Below are 25,623 nucleotides of genomic sequence, written 5' to 3' on the forward strand. Positions count from 1 at the left end.
ATTACCATATTCTGTTTCTATTTTATGGCAATAAAATGGAAGTTACAGGACTCCTACAGATAAAGCCTGGTCTCTGTTCCCATCTCATGCTATGACAAGGAATATCCTGATGTTAACTGTTTTAGGCTTCTGCCTGAAGGAAAAATTCTTCGATTCTCTAAATGGTTCTAGAATCCCGAATTGGTTTGGCTCATGGACAAGGGTTGGTGCCCAGTCTTTAGTGCCTGCCCAGCTTTTGTAGACCTGAGTTGGCTAATGTCTGTATAGGATGGTATGTGTGTGTGCGTGTGTGTGTGTGTGTGTATGCATTGCAGAAGGTAAGTTTGAGGGTGAGGGGTACTCACTTTTTTTTTAACTTTTCCCAAGAAAGAAATCATAGGCCAAGTCTGATATACAAATGTAATTTTCTTACCTCATTGGAAACACTGCCTGCTGAATAAATCTCTCTCAGTTCTTTCATAGGAACATCAAAAAAGGCAAGAATCAAGATCTCTAGCCATGTCTTTGTTGATATTTAGCAGCTTTCTGGGAAGAAGCCAGAGGTCTTGGTATACCTTGATTAAGTTTGTGCATCAATTGTTTGACATCTTAGACATCAATTTCCCATAGAATTGTCTTCAGAGAATCATGAAATATTATGACATCATGCTGTAATTGCATAATGACTTGTCTGCCTATTCACTTAATCTTAAAGTCCTTGAGTACAGGATTGTATCTTCTCATCTATGGGTTCCCAGACTCTAACACAGGTGTGGCACATAGTATGTCTTAAAAAATAAGAATTGGAAGGGACCTTGAAGACTATCTAATGCTATCTATTGTTAGGGGGAGGACTTCCTCCTCACTCCTGATATTTCAGTCTTAATGGAGAAAGTATCACTGGTAATTACATTCCTAATCTATCTCCTTTCCACTATATTCTTCCCAAGGCAGGAGGAGAGTATCTCGTTGGAGAATTAAACTGGGCATGCTCAACCTAGCTGTTTTCATTACCTTCTTGGCAATAAAGTGCCTGCATGGGAGCAGGTGTTCTCTGTTCCTTAAAACCTAAGTCTTACCTCTGCAGGCTTTGATGTGGGGAGGCCTGCCTGGCCTGATACTGCCTCTTATTGGGTAGGTATATCAGTCTAATTACGGGATTTAAAAAATAGAACCACTGTAATTGTACATTAAACTATGTCTTCCAATGTTACAGAAACAATTGGCACCACCTTTATGCCTTTTATTTCTCAATTTGTTTGGAATGGGGCAGGAAAGGGGGTGCTACTTGGGCCCTCTTGAAAACCATTTCTCTCACCTCTTAATTTATGAATGAAGGGGCTGAGGCCAACAGAAGTAAACTTTAATTTGCCCAAATTCAAGTGGTAGTTTATGAGTACCTGTTCTGTGCCAGTCTAGGTATTGTAGAGGATATATGTATAAACACAACTCAAGTTTTTTAAGAAGCTTATAATTTAGTGACCAACCGGAGGTCCCACAGCAAGCTGGAACCGAGAAGTGATTTCTCTGTTGTTTATAATGCTGTTATATTTTTGTTTCTTCTATTTTCTATCTTCTTTTTTATTGATATAATTGAGTTAAATAGGCTTTTCTATGCAAATTATGGAACTTAATTACATTTTCTTTCTATGAAAGAGTATTTCTAAAAGCACAGATTTTAATTCTCTGACCTGCTTTCCTCGTCCGCACACAGGAGGGGCCCTTTGAAGATTATCAAATGGTATGCTGGTAAACTGGCTTTCTGGGGGGTGGGGAGATTAGAGAGGAATGGGAAGCCCTGTTTATAGAATTTGCCAATTTCTATGGTGTAAATACTCCTACCATAGCTGATTTCAAGCTACTGATGATTTAACAACCAGTTTGCAAAGTTCCTGAAAATTTAGCAATCAGTACTTCTGAGCCAGATACAAGATACAAGCTGGCTTCAGCAGACCTTACCTACAGGTTCTTCTCCCACTCCTCACAGTAAAAATAGGCTAAATATTTACTGAGCACCTGTTATATGTCAGTCTCTGGGCTTTCTTTGGGGGTTAGACATAGTCCAAGACCTCAGGGAATGTATAGTCTAAAGGGGGAGATAGTATATTTCAGCACTGTGTGGTATTAGGCTAGGGGAATGAGAAATATCAGTAGGAATCAGAAAACCTTCTTAGAGGTGGTGATATCTACACTGAAATCTGAGGAACGGCAAAGAATTAGTCAGACTGAGAGGGAGGGATGGAGAAGAATGCTCCACAGGAAACAATAACGTACAGGCTTAAATAATGAATAAGCAGAACGCGAGTGTGGAGTTAGAAGTGGTCTAGTAAGAGCTGAAGGGCAGCCTGCATTTCCCTCCTGAGCACCCACTCCACATATCTGGCCTTCTGCTTGACACCTCCATGAGAGTGTGCCACAGAGTCACCAAATTCAGCATATTCCAAAGTAAGCTCCTTACCCCTTTCTCCTCCTCAGCTTGGTCCACAGTACTGTCTCTTACTTCTATGGCTGGATAATATTTTGAGACACTAATTTATGATTTTTTTTCCAACTTGTATTTACCCCCTTGTTGCCTTGGGGAGAGATGTGGCAGGGTAGAAAGCAGTTGCCTGCAGCTCAGTTTTTCATTCTGGCTCTTACTGAAAACAGCCTAAGCCCCAGAGACAGAATAGAGTTTGCTGGCAATGGCAGAGTGTCTGGGGAAAAAAAATGAAGAGGAAGGATTTTCCTTAAGAAGTTATTCCCTTGTATCTGGAAAGAAGAGGCTAGAAGTCAGTATGTCCCAAGGCAGTGGGATTTGAGCCCTGAACTTGGACCACCATAATACCTAAACATAAATGACTGAGGATGTGTGAGGCTTAGCAGGGTGGTCCCGGATCTAGGAAATTCCTCTGGCCTGAGGTGTGGTGCTGGAGCCAAAGGGAGGGAACCAGTGTATAGGGCAGGGCTGTCCCGTCTATAGGCGGGTCGTGCACTGTATCATGGAACCATAGATGGCAGCTCCGGGAAGGAACAAAGGAAACCTCTATGGACAGATGACTGCAATCTGAAGGACCTCCCCTCCACTCCCTGCCATCATCATCCACTCATGGTCTGGCCTGGCATATGCTCTTGGAACTTTGACCCTGCTCAAGGGAGGGAAGGAAGAACTTTACAAAAGAGTAAAGCCTTTAAAGAGAAATAAAATCATATGCAGATTCACGTTCTATGTTCTTCTCCTAATCTCCTCAGTGTCTCAAAGGGCTGATCCCCGTAGGCTGTTTCCCTGGCTCCCATGGCAGGTGTATCAGACTTGGCCAATGCAAGGCACTGGAAGGAGATTGGAGGGCAGGAGAGGAGAATGTATAGTACATTTCCCCCTTCTCCCTCCCTAGATTGCTTCTTTGGCAGTGGTTGTTTCTCCTCTATGGCCACAGCTCTCACCAGGCTGGCCATGCTGCCTGGGCCCTGGACTCCAATAACCCTGCCTCTTCTCTTATTTCTCCAGCTAGAGGCTGCAGTTGCTAGTTTCTGTATTACTGTGCCATCTCCTGATTAGCTTCTGACTTTTTCTATCACTTACGTTTCCAATTCCTTGCATTCAGTTACTTCTGTGGATATTCAAAATGGTTTCTGTTTTCCTGGTTAGACCCTGCCTGAAACAAATGAGTTTACAGAAAAGAAGCCAATGTGGTATTTCTTGCACACCTGGCTTTGTAGATTCTGTTTTACATCATTATGTTGCTATCAAATTCACCTATTCTGTTCTCTCAAGCTGGTTGTTTGCTAGCTGACATCATTTACATCAACGTAGTATAATATTTCCCAGACAGCTGACATTTTAAAGTCATTTTAAAGGGATTTTCTGGAAAGAATGCCTTGAGGCAAAGACATAACTTACACAAGGAGCATGTGAGATGGAGCTTCTGGGTCCCCAGATTCAGAAGGCCTTTCAGGGCTCAGGGTCTATTCTACATTTGGGCCTAACCCTTTATATGAATGCCATTTTTCTTTATAGATTGAAGAGATCTTCATAAAACACTAAAAAGCTCTGGGAAGGGATTCTGCATTAACTTGCACCCCTTATATGCCCCTCAGCCACGGCACTTGCAACCCACATCCAATCCGAGTGAAGACAGTACCCAGTCAGCATCTCTAGGTGGCATAAACATATCCTTGATGGGGCCACACATAAAGCTATTATCAACCATTACTGCCTGGTGAATTGGTTTATTAGGTGTTCTTTGTGACACTCAAGAACTGACTTAAGTTCTGATTGGGTGAAGAGTCAGGGTTAGGATGGGAGTATAGAGCACCACCCAGGGAGGGAGGCAATTTGGAGACAATGCCCTCAAGAGAGCTAGCCTTGGGCCTAATAAACTAAGAGGGGAACTTTATTGCTTTTGGCCAAAGCACACTGCCAAACTCTCAGAGCAAAGGGCAAGTACAAAACATTCTTCTGAAAAAGTTATAAGATTTCAGACAGGAAGAAATGAAATTAAGTCTCAATATAAAATATACAATGTTTTGGAGGTGGTTTTATGAGAATGATCATCAGGACAATACACTATTGTGTCAAACAGATTATAATCGGAAATAATTTTCAGTGTATTCTCCTAATGTAGTGATGCAAAAAAACTTTCTTCATTTATTTATTCATATTATGTTGTGCTAGCTTCTATATTTTTGAAATTACATACAAATCTATGCTGGGAAAAAAAAAGTAACTGATGTTTTCTAAAATTGTTTAGGGAACATTCCTTAAAACTTACTCTTCCCTCTACCTTCCTGTACTTATTTTAGGGCACATAAGCAGTAGCATAAAATGTCTTATAGCTGAAGAGCCTCCGGGAGTCGTTGTGTTGAACTAGAGGTGTTTATATCTTTTTTGCCTTTATATTATCAGGAAAATATGTAGATTCTGGAACAAGTGTGAATCAAGACTTGTTTAAACTTGTATTAATCTACTCCAGATTTATGTCTTTTATGTTAAGATAAAGCATTTTGTCTTTTAAAAAATAACAAACTCTCTTGATTTGACACTGGTACCGAAATTTATAACACTTATAAACAATTTTGGGGTTCACTGACTGCGTACACATTCAGCCCTAGCCACTTAATAGGCATATGACCTAAACTTTCTGCATCTTTAAAATGTGGATCATAATTGGTTACTTCCTCATAAATGGTTATTGAGAGATGTAAATTTGGATGTGCATGCCAGTAAATATTCTTATTGCTGAGCTTAACCAGTTCGGCAGAAATGTACATGAATTGAGCGAAGCAAATCTTCATCAAAGAAAATAATTTATTACAATAATAGACAAGATCAACATTTGTGCAAATTAAAAAATAGTTAATCCAATCAGAATCTGAATTTGAAGTCCCCCCCGCCCCGCCCCGCCACCTTCACTGGATATTACGAGTTTTCGTAGACCCTGTAATTTTTAATTTCATGGCCTTCTAGTTTTCTGTACTTTTGCTCAGTGCTGAGCCCTTTAAGCAGAGACTCACAAGTGACAAATATCAGCACACCACTTAACTGAGAAAGCCGGAGTGTTCCCAGGTCCGCAAGTTGGAGCTCTTTAGTTGGAGTGCTGGGTTTAGACTAAAGAGCGGGTGTTGCGACTCCTCCTCCCCACCACCAGTCAACAACCCCGCCCACCCCCGCCAACTTCTTCTGGCCTCTTAGCGCCTTTCTCCAGCCAGCCGGCCCGCCCTTCCTCCGGGTGTCTGAGAGCTGGGCGCAGGAGGCGGGCTCAGCGCTGACGGGCTGCGCCTCTGCAGCCAGAGGGAGGAGGCGGGAAGGCGGGCGGAGGAGGAGGCGGAGGAGGAGGAGGGGGCGGGGACTACGCAGGGCGGTAGCTGGCGCCGAGCGCGGTGGGAGAGGAGAGGGTACCCGGCTGGCTCGGCTGGCGGCCTCTGCCCGGATCTCGGCGCCGCAGTCCTGCGCCTCTCCCGCTCCTGTCTTCGGCTCCGCAGCCCCGGGCACGGCGGAGGCAGCGGAGCCCTGGGCCATCGGTAGGTTGCACGGGGACGACGGCTCCGTCTGTAACCTTTTGTGCTGCAGAAAAGGTGGTGGTTATGGGGGGCTTGGGGGAGTGGGTTTGCCCCAGTCTCCGATCCCCAGTGCCAGCCCCAATCGCGGCGCCGCCCCTTCCTCTCCGCCTCGTGTCTGGGCCGGGCGCACGATGCCCGCGGTGCTGGGGAAACTCGGCCGGACCAGCTTCTGCGATGGGCGGCGGGGCTGCCCCAGCGTCCCTTGGCCTCGGTGGACCGGTTCCCAGGCACCCGAAGGGGACTGGAGTCTGGTAAACTGGGTGGGGCCCGCGCGGGGTGCGGGGAGCTTGCGGTTCCCTGGCACAGGGGTGGGGCCGGAGACGCCGTGAGTGTGCAGCGCGTGTGAGTGTGCGGGGGCGTGCGCCCCCGTGTGCGCGCGTCGTGCGCTCGCTGGGGAGGTGCGGGGACTCGGCGACCCGGAGCGCCTCTCCCGCGGTGCCGCGGTGCGGAAGTCGGGGCGCGTTGGCGCGCACGCTCGCTCCCTCCCTTGGCCACTGTTCCCGCACCGCGGGGCAGCGGGCCTGGAGGCCCCATTGAGAAGTAGCTTTCCCCGGCCGGCTGCACCTTTGGCTGCGTGCCCGGCCGCGCTCAGGGTGCGACTGCCCGGGTCAGATAGCACCTCAGGGCGAGCCCCGGTGGCCTGATCTCGCCGACCCTCCTCGTCCGGGTTGCAACCCGGCTGCGAGGCCGCCCGCGCCCTCCGAGTGTCTGCCGGTGCAGTGGGGGTGGACTGGCCGACTGTGGCCGTGTGCGCGCGTGTGGATTGGGGCCCGGTCCGAGCCAGAAGCTTAAGGGGCAGATGTCGTCGGGCATTGCCGCCCTCGCCCCACCTGTCGCGGGTGGACTTTGGGGCAGGTGGGAAGCGGAGGAGAGGGGTTTCGAGGCGGGTGGCAGTCAGACCTGCAGCAACGCGGCCCCATTGTGAAGCTGCCAAACTCTAGTGGTGGAATCTGCAGGTCTCCGCCAGGAAGGAGATGGGAACGCGAAGGGAATGATGGCCCCGTCCTTTTCCCCTTGCTAGTGTTCCACACGCTTAGGAACTCCCTGCCTCTCCTTCCACCTCAGTTTTCAACCTGGTGGGTTAGTGATTTGGGTGGAACGAAGATTTCCGTGTGTGTGTGTGTGTGTCTGTGGTGCACAGGTAAAGCTGGAGCTGGGAACTTTTTATTTGAGCAGGAAGAAGAATGGAGGCATTTTAGAGTGTGCTTGCCGCTCCTAGCTGAAAGAACAATTCTTGCACATTTCTGATGTTACTAGACTCATTTTCCTTTTTTTTTCCGAAGAGCCAACCTACAATTTAGGGTTGTTGTTTTATTTTCTCAAATCCTGTAATGCAGGATTGACACTAGAGAGATAGAAATGAGCCTTTCCAAAGTTTATTTTCCCAGTCATTTCAAAATATAATATTGGTTATTACGGCAGAAGCTTTTGGCCGCGATTTATGATTACACTATTAAGTTAAATGAATGTGTCACAGAATCCTCAGTGTTTTAATTATGTAACTGTGAATGCATTATGAACTTAAAATGAATAGGGTGGAATATAAGAGTTAATGAATACAGAGACCTGTTAATTGATAACAATTGATGTATAAGAATATGCTTTTGCTAACATTTTAGTTTAATTGCAAATGAAAGTGTTAGTAACTATTTCAGTGTATAAGATATATTTGTTGATATTATATAACAGTCAATGAATTTGCTCTTTGTATATTTCTGTGTATTTTAGAGAGCTGTTATAAAATTAGCTCAAAAGTATTTAATATGGTGAGAGTAATAAAGCTTTATGTACAGGATTTAAAATTTCTTTGCTGATTTGTAGCTGGGGGTGAGGTGGGGGATCAGCTCCTTTTGGATTTTGTCACCAGCCTATCAAAATGAGTACCTGGTTTTAAGCTTTCCCAAAGGTTACCCAATTCCACCGTGTACACCTGTCCCATTTTGATGATGCTTCCTAAGAGACAAATTTCTTGTAAAGGCGGCATGTTGACCTTTAGTTCCACTTACTGTCGGTCATATTTGCCTTGAAACTGAATATTTTTCTAAAAGTAGAAGGATGACACCACGTGATAAGAAGATATTAGCAACCTAGGTTTAATTTTTACTAGCAGAAATGGAAAGATAATGAGTGCTACACTTTAAGGGGGTGGATTGCTATTAAAAGAACTGATACTAGAAAGAGAAACACATTTCTGTCTTACTGAACGAATTATGGGTTATCTTACGAAGTTGGCAAGGTTAATCGTTTGTTTGTAAGGTCAAGGATGGTTTCAGAAAAGTCACACCCTAGAGTATTGATGACTTAGTTTTTGCAAGTTGCAAATGGTAAAGTAAGAATATTTGAAAGAAACCTCTAAGATGAGCATCTAGGTGCAGCTAAACATTTTGTTTTCATTGTTGTGTTGTACTTTGACAGTTAAACCATTTTATTTCTGCTTAGTGTTCAGTTAATATTCCTCCAGAGATGTTTTGGTTCATCTTTTGCTTGTTTTTAGCGGTCTTTGAGACTAGTGGTTACAAAATATTTTCACTATTTTGAAAGGAATTTTTAAAAATTGCTGTTTGTTTTCCAAGTGCTTTTCCATTATTGGTCTCTTCTTAAATAGCCACTCTGAAAATTTTTTCTTTCTTTCTTCTTTCTTTCTTTCACTCTTAAAAATGTTTTGGTGGGTGGGCTTCAGGTTAGGGCCATGAAAAAAATGAAAATAAATGTTTTGGTAGCTAGAATTAGAACTCACAGCTTCTACTGTACCAATTTCTTTGCCTAAAATTTGTCTTTTCGTAATATAAACTTTAATGATGAATGAGATTTTTGTTTACCAGTATTTGAAAGGGCTATGTGCTGGTCCTCATATTTATAATCTTACGATTTGTGATCGATGTTGTTAAATGTTTTCTTACTGCTGTTTTGTTAGTGATCTATGCCGAAGCTTGAGATTTGCCACTTTTTTGTGTGTCTACGGATTTTGTGTGGACATAAACGTTTCCAAATGGAGCTTTGTATATTTTTGGGAAAGCCACTCCCTTTTCTGGGTTCCTAGTGCCATTCAGGTTTACTGTTATTAGAAGGATTTATTTCCATGTCTGCCCTCCCCTCTGACGCAGTCTCAGGCCATCTCTTTATATGTGCACCAGTGCCTGCACAGTGTGGGGATATGTAATAAGACTCAGGAAACATTGTTGAATGACTGAATAAGTGAATACCTAAGTGGGTACACCCAAAGAACTCAGACCTGTATGGGAATTCACTGTTCAAGCAGAAGGGTGTTTCCCTTTTTAAAAAAGTCATTGCCTTTCCATGTTACTTTTGAGTAGGATAACAATTAAAACAGCCAAACTGAGACACTTTTGAGAGTTAAAGGGGTTTGCTTTCAATAATTATGCCAGGGTATTGACTATGAATTGAGATATATAGTCACTCTTCTTTTGAAAGGCATTCTTATTTACCTGTGATAATAACTATCACCTGAGAAATTCGATACATTTGGTAGTTAATGTTTGCAAACTTTTCTATTTGTAGAAGCTCCACTTGCAGTGAAATGTTGGGTGTCTTTTGCTTAGTCACCCATGACTTTCTTATCCAGAAGTCTGTGGGCAGCTCTTGGCCAATGCTTAGTTTTTCCTATTTTTATTGCTTATGGGATAATGTCCCACTGCATTCTGTTTCAGCTTCTTATAACTGGAAGCATTTATTATATCCTGTAGCCTTTGCTCTATTTACTTCGGTCTTTGTTTTTATGCAGCATTTAGTCTATCTTCTAAGAATTTCAAATGGACTCCTTTTACTCTTGCTGACTGTTTTGGAGAGGAAATCTGTTGATATCTTTCCAAGCCTTCAGTGTTCAGACATTGGCCAAAATCAGTTGCAAGCGTTAGAGAATTATAGATTTTTAAAGTATTCTAAAAATGTGTGTTATTTGAAAGGTACATGTTTTGGGAATTTTTATATTACAATCTTTTAATTGTTATAAGTGGGAGATGGGGGTAGAACCCTTAGTGTAATTTTGTAGTAGATTTCTTTATGGGTTATGTCTTAAAGAAAAGGTATAATCTCATACTAGTTAGTTTCTGGTCTTGTTCTTTTTATTTATTTTTCCCTCTTTTTCACCATATACCTCCTCCTCCTCCTCGTCCTCCTCCTGCTCCTCCTGCTCTTCCGCCTCCTCCCACAAAGCAGTAAGCAGAATCAAAATTAGAAAAAGTGAGAATGTAATGGAGCTCCTGCACCTTGGTTTTTCTTGTGTTGCTCTCTTGGACATTGTGTTTATATTCTATTTTTGGCTTGGCACTGGCATAATAGGAATAATCAGTTACTACTCTTTGTTTACTATGAAATTACCAACCATTTCCTAGATTTACACATCAGCTCCAGTGCCAGAGTTGGATAATGTCTTTAAGGCTCCTCTGCTTTCAGATCCAGACTAAAGTTTTAGTTGATTTCTTTCTTTTGGTGTTGAAAAAGAAACTCTTTGAAAGTGTAAAAATTTTTCTAATGCATTTAAAAGCTTGAAAAGAAGAATATTGTCATCAAATACACGAGGCAAATTATATGAAAGTTTGAATGAGATTTAAGACTGTCAAAACTATGCTTTAGGATTAAGACATTAAGATATATCTAATGTTCCTCCTGCTTGTTTTTCAACTGACATTTCTAAAAGTATAAATGAAATCTATCCCACTTTGTGATAGATGTGGTCTTGAGAAACAAAGCGGAAATACATAACTGTATTTGATATCCAACCATATAACCAGACAGTATTGGTTGATACCTTTTTTTTCTGTCGCATAATTTATGATTTTAGAAAATAGAAGGTCATAGGAGAAGGAGTCCATGATTCAGAAGGATTTTGTATAAGACTTTCCACGATGTGCCACCAAATCCTAATATTTTTCAAGTTGGAAATAACCTTGCAGCTAAGTAGTTTCCCCAACCATTTCACAAATGAGGCAATAAAGCTTTTAGATAAAGTGCCTCCCCATACACTTAAAATAGAATTTCACTTATAGAAATTACTCGATATACATTTTGCAGGATAATGATTATTGTGTAAAAGACTATACATGTGGTCTTATCATTGAGCAGAGGCCAGAGTGTAAAGTAAATGAACTTTGGAGTCAGACCAATTGGGGTTCCAATTCCTGCTGTGACTCTCATGTAGTATCACTTAAAAGAGTACTTTAAAATAGCAATACTACTAAAGAGTACTTTAAAAATGGGATAGTAATATTTTCTTCATGGATTAGTTAAGATTAAATGATATAAATTGTATATCGCTTTTGACATAAGGAAGATGCTAAAGAAATGTTAGTTTTTAAAACTCTTTCCCATTAAAAATCCATTAAATAAGAAATGCAGATGAATGTTATTAGTATTGGGGAAATTCTTTGGGATAATTATATTAAATAAACATTATGTCTATAGGTAACAATTTTTGTTACAGTTTACTGTGTGTTAAAACTAGAGGCTTCATTGGTGGGGTAGAATCAAGGCTTACTTTTCAAGATTTTTTGGTTCCCCAATTTGAGAATAGTTGGTGGCAAAAGACATGAAAGGGAGTGTTTCTGTTATCTACATCTGAAGAAGTTGCAAAGGCTGGCAAACATGCTAGTTTCTTGGAATGACAGTTCTTGGTGCATTAGCTCCTTCCAGTTTCTCAAGCTAAAGAAGCACATATTAAACTCAGTAATTAACTATTTCCTTTGGATAAAACTCTCCTGTACTGGTAAGAAAAGTAATAAAGTTACAAACTCCTTGCCTTTTCTCTTGTAGTTTGTCTTTTGTTTGATAAGGTATTGTACTGTTGCCACTTCTCAGACTCTGTGCACCTGTATAGGTAAAATGAATCTACTCGCTTCATTTGACACCCCTCCAGCTGCTTCTGTTGTTTAACCCAACAGAAAACCAACAACCAAAGAAACTTTTACAGGTGGAAAAGGACTTTGGAGGGTTTTCCTCCTCTCAGCAAATTAACCCTACTAACTAGGGAAGTAGGAGATAAAGATAGATTCTCTTACACATTAACTTCCCAGGTAAGAGAGGGAAGGCACAGAGGAGACGCTAGAAACCTTAAGTAAGGTGGTAATTATAAAAAAGTACTTTTTCAGTCACTCTCTTTTTTTGTTGTGTTATCCAAGAGACTTCTAATCATTTGCCTCACATCAGTCTTATGAAAGATTTACACTGTTGCTGCTTTATGGCTAAAATGAGTCGATACCAAAAATTAATTGCATAGTAATAGCATCACAAGTTGTAAAGAGCTTTGCAGCATGTAAAGCATTCACCTACCTCATTTCATTTGATCCATCTAACAACTGTATTAGGGAGGAAGGGGGGTTATTATGGTCCACATTTTAGAGATTGATATTTATGCAGGGTCAAGAGGCAGAGTTCTTAGCAAGGCCAGAGCTAGGAACTATGGCCTGTGTTTTTGATCCTAGCCTAAACATTATTTTTTTTCCATAGAGTACTGTGAATCAGTTGAACACATGAATAGGACTAGGATGGTGAAACCAATACTTATTACCTTAATTTTTCTTGTCTCTTTATTTAGCCCAGTTAGCTACTCCTAGTCTCTAGGTAGAATTTAAGTAGCGGAATGCGGAGAAATACACATGATAAAATGTTTGAGGATGCATTTAGGTGAACAAACTCCACATTAATTGAATTAATTAATTATTGGATCCTATATAACCTATACTTGATGTTACTACCTCCTGCTAGTTTCATTCTCTTTTGCAGTTAGAATTGATAACACGTTATAAGTTGTGTTACTTGTTAACTTAAAGGTTTATTTTTGTATTTCATGTTTAGTACCTGGAGTAGAACAGAAAAATTATTATGTCTGTGTTCCCTTGGGACTCATTGGAAATTGTATAGTGACATCTTCTGGGATTTAGTCTGGTAAGTTATATTTTGCTTTTTCTGTTTGTTAACAGTTGTATGAACACAATACCATAATGTGTTTTTAAAAGACTACATAAACAAGTGAATGTGAAATGTCAGTTAATCAAGTGAATGTGAAATGTTGGTGTATTACTGCAAATATGTATACTATAATTACAAATTTTTAATGGTGATAAATGAAATTATTGCAATATGCAAACATTATTTTATTTGAAATGTTTGACTAAGTTTTCCTTCCTTTAAATTTCTTTAACATAAAGATCTTATGAAATAATATTTCAAAGTATAGTAGTTAGAGGTAATTGCTCCAATTTGGGGCAAATTTTAGTGAAAACATTAATCTCCAAACATTGCCGAAATAATTTGCAAAAAATTCTGGATATATATTGTCATACATAAAGAATGAGCTAACAGGTGTCTGAAAGGAGCATTATTTTCACTTAGTCATATAGCAGTTCACTGAAAATGTGACATTCTTTTTATCACACCCTGAATTTAAACTGTTAAAAATATGCAATGCTGTTTTCTTCCTTTAGTTGTCTTTTTTCAGTGTGTCATCTGTGTATCTTTGCTGACATAGTTGTCCATGTGTCTCGAAGTCTTTGAAGGGAAAAAAGAAATTCATAATGATCTATGGTAGCTCCTTAGCATTCTCAAGACTGTATTAGTGCGACTTCATGCTTTGGTGTGTCATTCTGCTTGGGTGTTATCTTTGTACATCCTTGCTTTGAATTATGTAGAGAGGTCATAATCCTTAGAGAAAGCAGAGTTTCATAATAAGTGATTTCTAAATTTCTAGTCAGTAGCAGAATGATTCAAAGAAATGGTAGGGGAAAACAAATACTTTAATCTCATTAAGTGGATAAAACCTATTACATTTATGAAAATGCATTTTTGAACATTGGAAAAATGGAAACATTACTAAAATTTTCAGTTTTGAGGAAAAGAGTAAGAAGTTTGAAAACCGTAGTACAAAGTACTTTGGGAGGATATTGAATAAAAAATAATGTGGCCTGGTCCCTGACTCAGCTAATAGAAATAAAGCACAAAACTAGAGCAATGGGTAGAAACTACAGTGATATATGTGTGTGTATCTATGTCTATCCATCTATCTCTGTATATACTTGTATTTATACAGTTGTCCCTTGGCATCCTTGGGGGATTGGTTCCAGGACTTCCCCCAGGTACCAAAATCTGATGATGTGTAAGTCCCTGATACAAAAATGGCATAGTATTTGCCTATAACCTATGCACATCCTCTTGTATACTTTAAATAATCTGTAGATTACTTATAATACCTATTACAATGTAAATGTTACATAAATAGTGGCTGTACTGTATTATTTAGGGAATAATGACAAGAAAACAGTCTATACATTTTCAGTATAGATGTAATTTTTTGCTTTTTCAACTATTTTCTCTCTGTGGTTGGTTGAATCCATGGATGCAGAACCCATAGAGACAGAGGGTTGACTGTATATATGCATGTACATACAGATATATGTGTAAATAAATCAACATTCTAGCAGAGCTGCACAAGGTGAAATGAGTCATCTTGGGAGATAGTGAGTTACCTGTCACTGCAGGTGTTCAAACATACACTGGGCAACTGTTAAGATTCCTTTTGACTCCGAAATTATATGGTACAAAAAAATTTAAAATTTGGAGGACCATCTGAAACGTGGAAATATGTGACAAAGAGTTCATTTATTTTTAATGTCAGGTTTATTATAACTTAGTAAAATCCATCCTTTTAAAGTGTACAGTTTGATGCATTTTGACAAATGTATCCAGTTATGTAATGACCACTACAGTCAACAAATAGAATATTTTCATCACCCCCCAAAATTCCCTTTTTCCCCTTTGTAGTTATCCCCTCTCCCCACCCTAGCCCTTGGCAATTAATGATTGATTCTGGCCAATAGTTTTGCCTTTTCCAGAATGCCACGTAAGTGGAAACATGTAGTATATAGGTGTAACATCTGCTTCTTTCACTTAGTGTTTTCCCAGATTGTTCCACTTCATTGCTGAGTGGCTTCCATTGTAGGGATGGACTGCAGTTTGTTCATCTCTTTCCCTGTTGATGGATATTTGGATTGTTTCCAGTTTCGGTGTTTGTGAATGAAGCTGTCATAAATACTCACATTCAGGTGTTTGTATGGACATGTATTTTCATTTTTCTTGGGTTAGATATCTATGAATGTGGTGGCTGGGTTGTTGAATGAGCATTTGTTCAATTTTATAAGTAAATGCCAGACTGTTCTCTAAAGTAGCTGCACCTGACAAAGGCTTCTAAGTAGCTAAAATAACTATGCCAAAGTGTGTGCAGATAAAGGAGCCCGATTCTCTCATTCAGCACAGATTTATTTTTATTTTATATGCAGTTTTAACACATTTGGTTAGCAGATATTTCCAGCCCACAGAGGATTAGGAACAGTAAATTAGAAGGCCTAGGGGTAGGTTGTTAGCAATTATAAGCAACCAAAAATTATGTTCACCAACATGACTATACAGTAATTATTGATTAAAAACAAAGCAGGGACTTACAAGAGTGAAACTCTTCTATCTGATAAGTTCTATCTGACAAGTTCCCAAGCCTATATGCATAGTAGAATCACCTGGGAATCTTTTACAAATTGCAGAATCCAGGCTACACCCCAGATCAGTTAAATCACAAATCTGGGATGGAAAACAGACATCAGCTGTTTTTGTAGCTCCTTGCATGATTCTGGTGTAGACAAGTTTGGGAACCACATGCTAGAAGCACAACATGGACTTGGAGCCAGGGGGCCTGGGTTGTAATTATGGGCATTAACTACCTATATGGCTCTGGGCAGGACCCTGTCTTGGTGGTTTCAGTGTCTTCTCTATATTTTGAGGTAGATGTTCCAGGTAGGTTATGTCCGAGATGATTCTGGCATTAAAACTATATCACTCTAGCCAGGGGCGGTGGCTCGCACCTGTAATTCTAGCTACTTGGGACATTAAGGAGGGAGGATTGCTTGAGACCAGCCTGGACAACATAGTGAGACCTCATCTCTAAAAGTATAAAATAAATAATTAACCAGATGTGGTGATGCACACCTATGTCCCAGCTACTTGGGAGGCTGAGGTGGGAGGATCACTTGAGCCCAGGAGTTTGAGGCTGCAGTGAACTATCATTGCCCTACTGCCCTCCAGCATGGGTGACACAGCAAGACCCTGTGTCTAAACAAACAAACAAACAAAAAACAAAAATAGGTGACTCTAGATATCATAGATATCACTAGACTGGTATTAGCCATGCTTAGGAGACCCTATTTCCCCAAAAATGGCTCTATAAGAAATGGTTTGATTCAAGTACTCCTTGAAAAGGATTTTCTTAACATGATGACATTTTTATTCTGCATATTTAAAATGGTTATGTTGATATCTGTTTTCTCTTATATGGTATTGCTGTATGTTGCTAAAAAAAACAGTGAAAGCATATGGAGCAGTGTTTTGATTACTGGGAGTGAATTTTTTTATAATCTTATTTTAAAAAATTCTCAGAATGCAATTTCAAAAAGAATTCTTTGTATAGCAGTTTTGAAATTTATTAGCTATTTTCAGAGCTGGTCTAAGGAGCTAAGGCATCTAGATCATATTTTCAAAATGTTGCTCTTTGTGCCAAATAGACAGGAAGCTTGGCCTCTTGAAGAGTGTTCAAAGCTGTGCAGATTTTATACAGGTCTTCTCTCTTGACTGTTCTTCCTGGTGCACGGGGTTCCACTCACATGTGTTATGGTTTGGACCTGTTTGCTTTAGTCCCAGCCAGAATACTGGTATTGGGGTATTGAATGCTGTACCTGATGCTTTTGAAATGTACACTGTATATATTTTTCTAATATATATAAGTGAATGAAATGTTATCTTCCCTTTTTTGAAGGAAAGTTTACATTTAGTTTGTAAATTTCTTTAAAGAGGTGTCTAAGTGTTTTAAGTGAGAATAATATCAGGAGATTGGAGGTCAAAGAATGGCAGTCACGTCCCTTTCATATATCTTTTTCTTTTTGGAAAAATCAAACACATCAAACAAAAGGAAGCATGTCATCTTCCTTTCTTCTTTTGATAATTCCTATTTCTAAGCAATAAGAGGAGAAACAGGCACTCTTCTGGTGAGTGTATAGATGATACTCTTTAAAAGTGTTTACATTAATTTTTAGTTATATAAAGTAATATCCATATAAAACCCAGAAACATTATTAATAAGGTTTTGTGGTGGTTGCTATAAAAATCTAAGAAGTACATGTTCTTTGACTCAGCATTTTTACTTCTGGAATTTCCTGCAGAAATATTCATGTGTGTCTGTGTGTACTCTTGCATGTTTTCATTGTAGAAAGAAGTAATCACTCACTCTCACATTTGTAAATACTCGGAAAAAGGAAGGATATACCAAAATATTAATAGGGGTTTCCTCAAGATATGTCCGGCATTTGTAGGGGATGAAGAATGATTTTGCCATTTATAGTACATCAATATGAATTATTTGGACTGGATAGCTTTCAGTTTGCATGTATTGCTTTTATCGGTTTCAAAAACAATAACAAGGAAAAGCAATCACTTGAGCACGTTAGTGGGGTAAGAAAAAGAAAGTATCTGGAAGGGAAAGGTGGTTATAAAAAATGTTCATGGACTCTAAGACCTCTTTGAGATATCTCTGTGTATGGTTAAAGAAATTAGCAAGTAGGATGGTGCCCCAGGCTTAGAGCCTAGTGAAATAATTTTTGTTTCTAGGAGTGTGTCACTGACTCAGACACTCTATAGCATAGGAGCTGACTGTGGGCAATATCTGGATGTATCTTGGTGTTAAGTCACATTCTCAGCTTTTTGGAACCTTTGCTTTTCTTTCTCTCCATGAGAATTACATTGTACCCTACCTTTACCGCATCCCTCCTATCAAGAAAAATATGTTTGATAAACTAATTCAGTCTGTAATAGAGAAAAATAAAGGTGTTTTAAGAGAAGACAGCAAAAAAGAGCAATATTAAACTTGGTAGAATTAGTTTAACAATAGAATTTCATGCCTTTGACATATCAGCTAAAGGTTCGGGGAGTTGGAATTTTTTTTAACAGGCATGCTACTGATGTATAAATGAACTCTATATATGGGAAAGCTAATGAAGCAATTAATTTTTTGAGTTTCTTAGATGAAATACAGGTATTAGGATACGGTGTTTCTCAAAAAGAATTCTTTCTATAGCATTTCTCAGACTTACCACCTGTTTTCAAAGCTGGTATAAGGAGCCAAGGGCATTTAGGTTATATTTTCAAAGTATTAGTATTTATGCCCCAAATTTAGGTTTGGCCTCTTAGAGAGTATTCAGACCTATGCAGATTCTATAAGGGTTACAGGCTTTTGAACGTGCTTATCCTGGTGCACCAGGTTCTCCTATACATATGTTGTGATTTGGACCTATTTGCTTTAGCTTTAGCCAAAATTTACAATTTCATTCTGTACCCAATGCTTTAAAAATGTGTACTGTGTACATTTTTTTAAGAATTAGTGTTACCTTTGTCTGATATCATCTAGTTGGAGCCACATAAATTTCAGCAATATAGAAGCATCTATAAACGTTGCCAAATCTTTCATGTTTTATAAATACATTGGTGCCATTGTTACTGGTTGGACTGTGAGGGAATTAGATATTGAAGACCTTAGGTGTCATTTGAAAAATTGTATTGTTCCTGGTACTTTTTAAGAAGCTCAATTTCAAAAGCATTGTTCAATTACAAGTTGACTTTTCTATTCTTGTTTCATTTTCTGTTTTAGCTTCTTCTCTCCACAGACATTTTGCTGCTTCTGTAATTATAACATTAATACTTTTTCTATTTTCTATTTACAGTCTATTTTTGCTTTAAATTATATATGAAAGGCATTAATGGAAGCAAGAAAGGTATCTTTGATCTCTGGGTTTTAGTGCTCTGGAATGAAGCAGTTGGCATTAGACCTGTTTCTTGACTCACACGTTATTGATGTAGTGGGAAGTGTGGCGCCTGTTGCATGGTACCTGTAGTAGTAATTTATGAGAGTGCTTTGTAATTGTTTATCTTGGCAGCAAGCTTTTTGGATACCAGGTTTATTTGACAATGTGAAACAAAATGCTGAGTCATGTATAGGCTTATTAAAAATAACAAGCCTGTAAGCAGTTTTTTTCCATGGTAAAACCTGAAGAATATACTGCTAAACACAGGCCATCTCTAGTTATAGTCACCATAGCTGAGTTTCCTGATGAATGTCTTTCAGTAAGAAATTTTGCTGTGGAAAATGTTGGACATCTGTATATCAAGATAGGTTGACTTTGAGACTGTTCAGTTTTTACTGTCTTTAGTGTCTTTTTTTTCTTTTCCAGAATTCTGGAGTTAGGAGGTACCTAGACTTCCTCTGCAGATCGGACAGTGTCTAAAGAGCTTCTGCCCATTGTAAAAATAACCTGAGCAAGTTGATTCTGTAACTGTTCTCAGAATCTTGCTTCAATATTTAAATCTAGTCAAGAAATTCTCAGGAATGTAGTAGCATAAGAAGTTTTGTTTTCTGTCACACAGAAGAATGGGAGGTATGCTGCTTATTCCAGCATTCAGCCCAACTACAAATGAAATATTTGACAATGAGGGCTGTCTTTTCTGAAACCCAGCCTCTACCTAGCTTTCTTGGTGCAGCATAGTAGATGCGTTTAGAAAGGCAATATATAAGTAAAACGAATCCTTTAGAAAAACAGAAGCCGTTGGTGAGAGTCTTGTTTCCAGCGTTCATGTTCCTATGTGAATATTGAGACCTGAAGTTGTTCTTGTACATGTGGCAGTATATTGCAGAGACCAGTGAACCACCCAATGAGCTGTTAGTTTTGAGAATACACTATTTGTAGTTTGGAGCAAAAATACTGATGTTTGATAGCCAAAAAGTGCAAACAGTTTTCCAGCTCTGAGAATTGCTCATCAGAAGTTCAGCAGATAGCAGCTATATATGTTATATTTAAAGTCAGCCTTTTCATGTTCCGGCGCCTTGAGACTCTCCCGCAGGAATGTTCCCTAGAATACTGACCTGTTTTGCATTGGCTTTAGTTGCTCCGTTGAGTATTTGTGTTGGAGGATGTTGGAAATGCTTATTCCTTCAACTTTCTGGTTAGATTCTCTTTTCCATAGTGAATGTTTTGTCTACCTCAGTAAAATATGGTAGATTTCATACACCAGACTGCCTGGTTGAAATTTCCAGAGCTCTTAAACCACATCTGTATCTTCTACTTAACAACCTAGGTTAAATCATTGTCTACCAGGTTGATGTGTGAAGATCCTGTTTGGATAGTTCTCTTCCCAAGCCAATTGTTTTTTTTTTTTATGGTGTTATTGGCTGTTGGAAACTTAACTGATGAGTTACTCGTCTAACAATAGTGTCTGTTTCATATCAAATCAGATTTTGACCTTTACACAAGTCTTTACCTTTCTAATTTTGCAGGTACTTCCAGGTATTTTCTAGCTAATATATTATTTCTGCCTATTTCTCTAAACCGTTGTGTCCTTCTAGGCTTTATCTTCAACCCCCAAGGATTCTCAGAATTTCTGACAGTTTACCTTGATGCAGCAGGATTGGCTTAGTATGGGGACAAACTTTTGATGATTCTGTTGCCCTCAGAAGCCTGTGCCCACTCCTCTTTACTGTAACTTTGTGCATTATTAACTTACTTAGCACATTTTTTCCCTCGTAGACAAAAAAGATGAATTTTAGCCTTGTTTCTGTATGAATTATTACCCAATTTGGAATGTGTGGGGTCTGAAGTCATAGATTTAAAGAAATTTGTAATATACTAAATGAGAATGCAGTAAGCTGCATGGTGGGACTCCATGAGTTGTCATGGAGTGCCAGATTTGAAAGAGACCTAGACCAGAGTCTCAGAGCAGACAGACTGCTTGAGTGTCACTGCCTTGGTGACTCTCCTTGAGTGTGGTGCCCAGTCTTGGTGTGTGTGTGTGCCCTTTCCTCCATGGCCCTGGTTATTTTTTTTGCCTCACTGACCCTCCTCTCCTTTTCAGGATGAAATATCAGAGAAACAGCTACTACCTGTAGCTGCCAGTCAGTTTACGTAGGTTGGAGGCCTTGGCTATGTTCTCTTGCATTCTTTCTGGGTTACAAAATTAGTGAGATAGGAAGGATAAATTTGTCATTCGACTCCGAGTAAATATTCGTTTGTTTAGCATAAAAATTTGTTGAGGCTTCATATGGCTCTCTAAAGTTTATTAGCTAAGAAGTCTTATATGCATATCAGAGTAGGTGGTAGTCACCTGATATTCCAGTACTATCAACAGAGACATAGATTCCTCAAATATAATTTATTTTATATAAATAATATAAATAAAAATATTTACATTAAAAATATAATAAAGCTGATTAAATCTAAAAGGGTTCAGGGACTAGAGTATTTTGGTGAAATAAAAATGGGAAATAGTCTAAGGTTGAAAATAAATAGTGAGTAATACTATATAGATCTTTTGGCATTTGCTTTATCTCAAATATTGTAATAAATGTTTGTTTTCAGTGGGGATCATAGGAAGGACAGCATGGTATCTGGTAACTTCACAATCTTCTAATGAAGGATATTAGAACATGTATGTGGTGGAATAAAGTGCTTTTTCTTAAAAAAAAAAACAACTTTCTAATTGCTTGGATTTTAAATGAATACCCAAACTTTAAGAAATACTTCAATAGGAAGTGGCTATTTGTCTAGTGAAAAGATTCATAAGAGTTATTTAATTTTTAAGTAAATTTTTCATCTTAAAATCAGTTGATGTCATTTTGATTAGCAATCTGAGATACTTAAAACCGTGTTATCTACTTCCAATAAAAAGCAAGTACAAATAGTTTCTCAGAAATGAAACTGTCACTATTTCCCTTAGTATTTTAGTTTCCCAAATTTGATCTATCTGTAGCTTTCAGGAACCTAGCCGCCATTTGTTCTATTTCTTGTCAATGGAGCTTTCCAAACTATGTAATGTAATAATCGTAAGGAACTAATATTAATATTCATTGTGAATTATTCTGCCATTTATGAAACTATTGAAAAGTACAGCGTCTTGGGTATTGAAAAACAGAATGTCAAGCCTGTGGTATTTTATGATTAAGTAGTCAATTAAAATGACATCTGATGTTTTATACATTTTTAGTATTAAAAATTATGTGATATATTGAATTTAGGATTAACTTTTAAACTACAAAATGATATTCTTTAATTCATTGGGGATATGGAAGGAAGAACATTTACAAGGTTTGGGGGAACCTTCCCCTAAGACTCCTCATACTCTAAGAATAGTTTTTTAGGTCTAAATTGGATTCCTTGGCAGAAATTCGTCAGCTCAATCAACTTTATTATATGTTCCTTAAAGACAAATTGAAAAGAATTGCAGGTGTCAAGAGCTAAGCACTTACTTTAAATTAAATAATGGAAAAATTTAACTTTCAAGCCAGAAATATTTTGTGTGTTCTTATGGAACTATGTATGATTGCTTTCATTTGCTTAATGCTGAGATCTGTATTTGACTCGCTTAATATTGCATTAAGAAATAAACTTTATGTGATTGAATAGAATGCGGAATTTAGAGAAGTGTTGTTGTTGTTGTTTTCTGTTTACTTCCCCATCTGAACTTTTTGGTAGTACATCAGACTTTAATTTAACTTGCCTTTCAGTTATTAAAGGCAGAGAGGTATTGTCATTTCATGCCCGCTCTGAAACGTTTAGTAGACATAGATACATGTCAGTGGTACATTGACTGTCTTTCAGGCAAGCGTTACTTCATGCTCCCTGAGCCTTCTAAAAGGACCTGGCCTGGCCCAAGTCTCTGTGCATTATATTCTTCTAATCTAAGTCTGTTTACTTTTAGGATTGTGCAGGCTGGTGCTTAAAATGGAAGTCGATATTAATGGAGAGTCTAGAAGTACCCTGACCACCCTGCCCTTCCCGGGGGCTGAGGCCAACTCCCCGGGAAAGGCAGAGGCAGAGAAGCCCCGCTGCTCCAGCACACCCTGCTCCCCGATGCGGAGGACCGTGTCAGGCTACCAGATCCTACACATGGACTCTAACTATTTGGTTGGCTTCACAACTGGCGAGGAACTCCTGAAGTTAGCTCAGAAGTGCACAGGAGGTGAAGAGAGCAAGGCAGAAGCCATGCCATCCTTACGCTCCAAACAGCTAGATGCAGGACTTGCCCGTTCCTCTCGTTTGTATAAAACCAGAAGTAGGTACTACCAGCCATACGAGATTCCAGCTGTCAACGGCAGGAGGCGAAGGCGGATGCCCAGCTCAGGAGACAAGTGCACTAAATCTTTACCTTATGAACCTTATAAGGCCCTCCATGGGCCTCTGCCTCTTTGTCTTCTTAAAGGTAAGAGGGCTCACTCCAAATCTCTGGACTACCTCAATCTAGATAAAATGATCAAGGAGCCAGCTGACACAGAAGTGCTACAGTACCAGCTTCAACACCTAACCCTCCGAGGGGACCGTGTGTTTGCTAGAAATAATACATGAATGACTTGGAGAGAGCTTAAACCAGTTTAGGTCAGCCTACGCTTGGCTAGAAAAAACCCACTGCTGTACTCTGTACATGACTCTTCACACTATAGATGGTTATATCAGCTAAGTGTTCCTGGAACATAAAAATTGTTTGGATCAAATTTGAATACAGGAATGAAATCACAGGTACTTGGGGGGGAGGGGGATATCATTCTAGAGCACGCAACTGCAAAGGAAACAATGTTGACTGTTAGTTTGTATAGCTTTTTAGCTAGGAAAAAAGGCTTTGGTACAGTAATTTCATCTTTATGATTCTGACACTCAAATTGGGAATGTTATCTGCTTGGTTGTTGCTGACTTGACATGATTCATTAGAAATTTATATCTTAAGTACTCAAGTACTTCTTGGATCTCTGTATTTTACTATAAAATGTATGTAATGGTTTGTTTTATGAAATTTAGAACTTGAACATTGCTGAATTGGACCACTTTTTATTTTTAAATATTGAGTTTAAATATTTTATAACTGGTTTTGCACTGAAAAAATTAACATTTCAGATTGACAAGAGAGTAATCTTTCTTCACTTGCCTCAATAATATTATTGAGCAATGAATTTTTTATTTCCGCATGGAAAGTTATTGATCTCTATGGCTGTAAAATATTTCTTTATAGCGTTATTAAAGTGTGTCTTAATAAAATTAAATTTGGGATACAAAGTATTTATTTTACAATGGGTGGGTGGGGGAAGCTTTTCCAGAAAGTTTCCAATGTGACGTTTTCTTAAGTTGAAAAAACTCCTTATGCTTATTTTCTAACTTAAAATTCACCTGGAACTTTAAATTGAAAGGATTCTTTTAATTGTGGATTATAGGCATAATACTGTTTGCATCTGAATTTTCTGTAAGTGAATAAAAGTTTAATAGAGGAACTCATGATTTGTACTATCGAATGATTAAACTAAGTATGAAGTGATACCATTCAGCATGGCATCAGGTCATTCCAGTTTTAGTTCTGTGCAACACAAGCACTCACTGAAATTCGAGTTTCTAGGATTAGTGTAGGAGCCTAACGTGCTTCTACTGTTTTAATGGGTTAATCCTGGATTACTTAACAATTTATGTCAATTGCACTGGTTTAATTTGTTGCTAAAGAAATAATGCCCTGGCTTTAGTAACAAATACAGCTCAACTACTCTTGAATATATTTTGAAAAAAAAAATGTATGTAACTTACCTTTTGTAAACGTTCTATTTCTTTTTTCCCCCATTTTTGACTCTTAAAGGTGCAATTTATTACTGAATTGGGATTTCTGGCAGCATAGAACTGCTTTTTATTTTGGGGTCTGTGAGTTTCTTAGGTGTTAGCAATCTCGCTTATAAAATAAGAACACCTTTTAATTAATGAGTGGGTCATTCCTGGTGCAATTGTGATTTTTCTTTAGCCAGAATGAATGGCAAACTCTATTTAGAGCAAAGTAAGTATTAGAAAACCCTAGGAACTCTTAATCAACGTTTATTATACTTTCATTAAGGTAAACTATGTGAAAGAGCCTTGGGGAAGTTGGCCCATATCTTACTGAGTTGATCAGATTTCTCGTTGGGCTGGAAATGTTTAGCTGTTGTATATTTTAAAGTAAATTGCACCTTTGTAACATATTGTATTGACGAATGATCACTAAGATTAGTTATATCTATACAGTCATTAGTTTGACAAGAAATAGAATCCTGTCAGATGCCAAAGAGTGGGATTTTTACGTTTAATGATTAAACACCATTATTTATTGACAATTTACCCTGTGGAACTGTATTATTTCTAACTATGAAATAAAGGGGTGATGTAAACACACATTGTTGTGTGGTGCTTTAAACTAGGTCCACCATCAACAGGCTACTTACTGTTGAAGAATTCCACTGAAGCACTTATTTTAAGGCCCTATTTTTCTTAAACAAAACAGTGACAACAACGATCGAACCATTTACTTTTGATGCTCATTGGCATTTTATGATAAAAGATGTATTCATGGCAATGATATGTATTCACTCTATTAGGAAACACAACTGGTTACTTGTGAGACTTGTTCTGTCCATGTGCCTAAGTTTCTTAATAATAGCTAAATAAAAATTTGTAGCTTTTTTGTTTTGTTTTGTTTTTTACTGAAAGACAGGTGAAACTCTGTGGCAAAAAT

At 38.7% G+C, this 25,623-nt stretch overlaps 1 protein-coding gene across 3 annotated transcripts; it reads left to right on the forward strand.

Moving 5' to 3' along the window:
* Window positions 1–5,447: 5,447 nt before the first annotated feature.
* Window positions 5,448–25,283, forward strand: C2H5orf30 (chromosome 2 C5orf30 homolog). 3 transcript variants are annotated; one of them, XM_003259806.3, is made up of 3 exons: window positions 5,450–5,979; window positions 12,829–12,918; window positions 22,810–25,283. In XM_003259806.3, exon 3 carries the CDS (start codon window positions 22,833–22,835, stop codon window positions 23,451–23,453), a length of 621 nt encoding a protein of 206 aa, XP_003259854.1. In that variant the 5' UTR covers window positions 5,450–5,979; window positions 12,829–12,918; window positions 22,810–22,832; the 3' UTR covers window positions 23,454–25,283. The 3 variants fall into 3 exon arrangements, with proteins under 3 accessions (XP_030673290.1, XP_003259854.1, XP_003259855.1); XM_003259807.3 differs by lacking the exon at window positions 5,450–5,979 and adding an exon at window positions 6,503–6,873; XM_030817430.1 differs by lacking the exon at window positions 12,829–12,918 and having other exon boundaries at window positions 5,448–5,979.
* The last annotated feature ends 340 nt before the right edge of the window (window positions 25,284–25,623 follow it).

This window comes from Nomascus leucogenys, chromosome 2 (assembly GCF_006542625.1).
Source record: "Nomascus leucogenys isolate Asia chromosome 2, Asia_NLE_v1, whole genome shotgun sequence".
NCBI lineage: Eukaryota > Metazoa > Chordata > Mammalia > Primates > Hylobatidae > Nomascus > Nomascus leucogenys.

Bases quoted from the DNA above. Each gene is read 5' to 3' on its own strand.
- C2H5orf30 (XM_030817430.1), top strand. From the start codon at position 22,833: ATGGAAGTCGATATTAATGGAGAGTCTAGAAGTACCCTGACCACCCTG.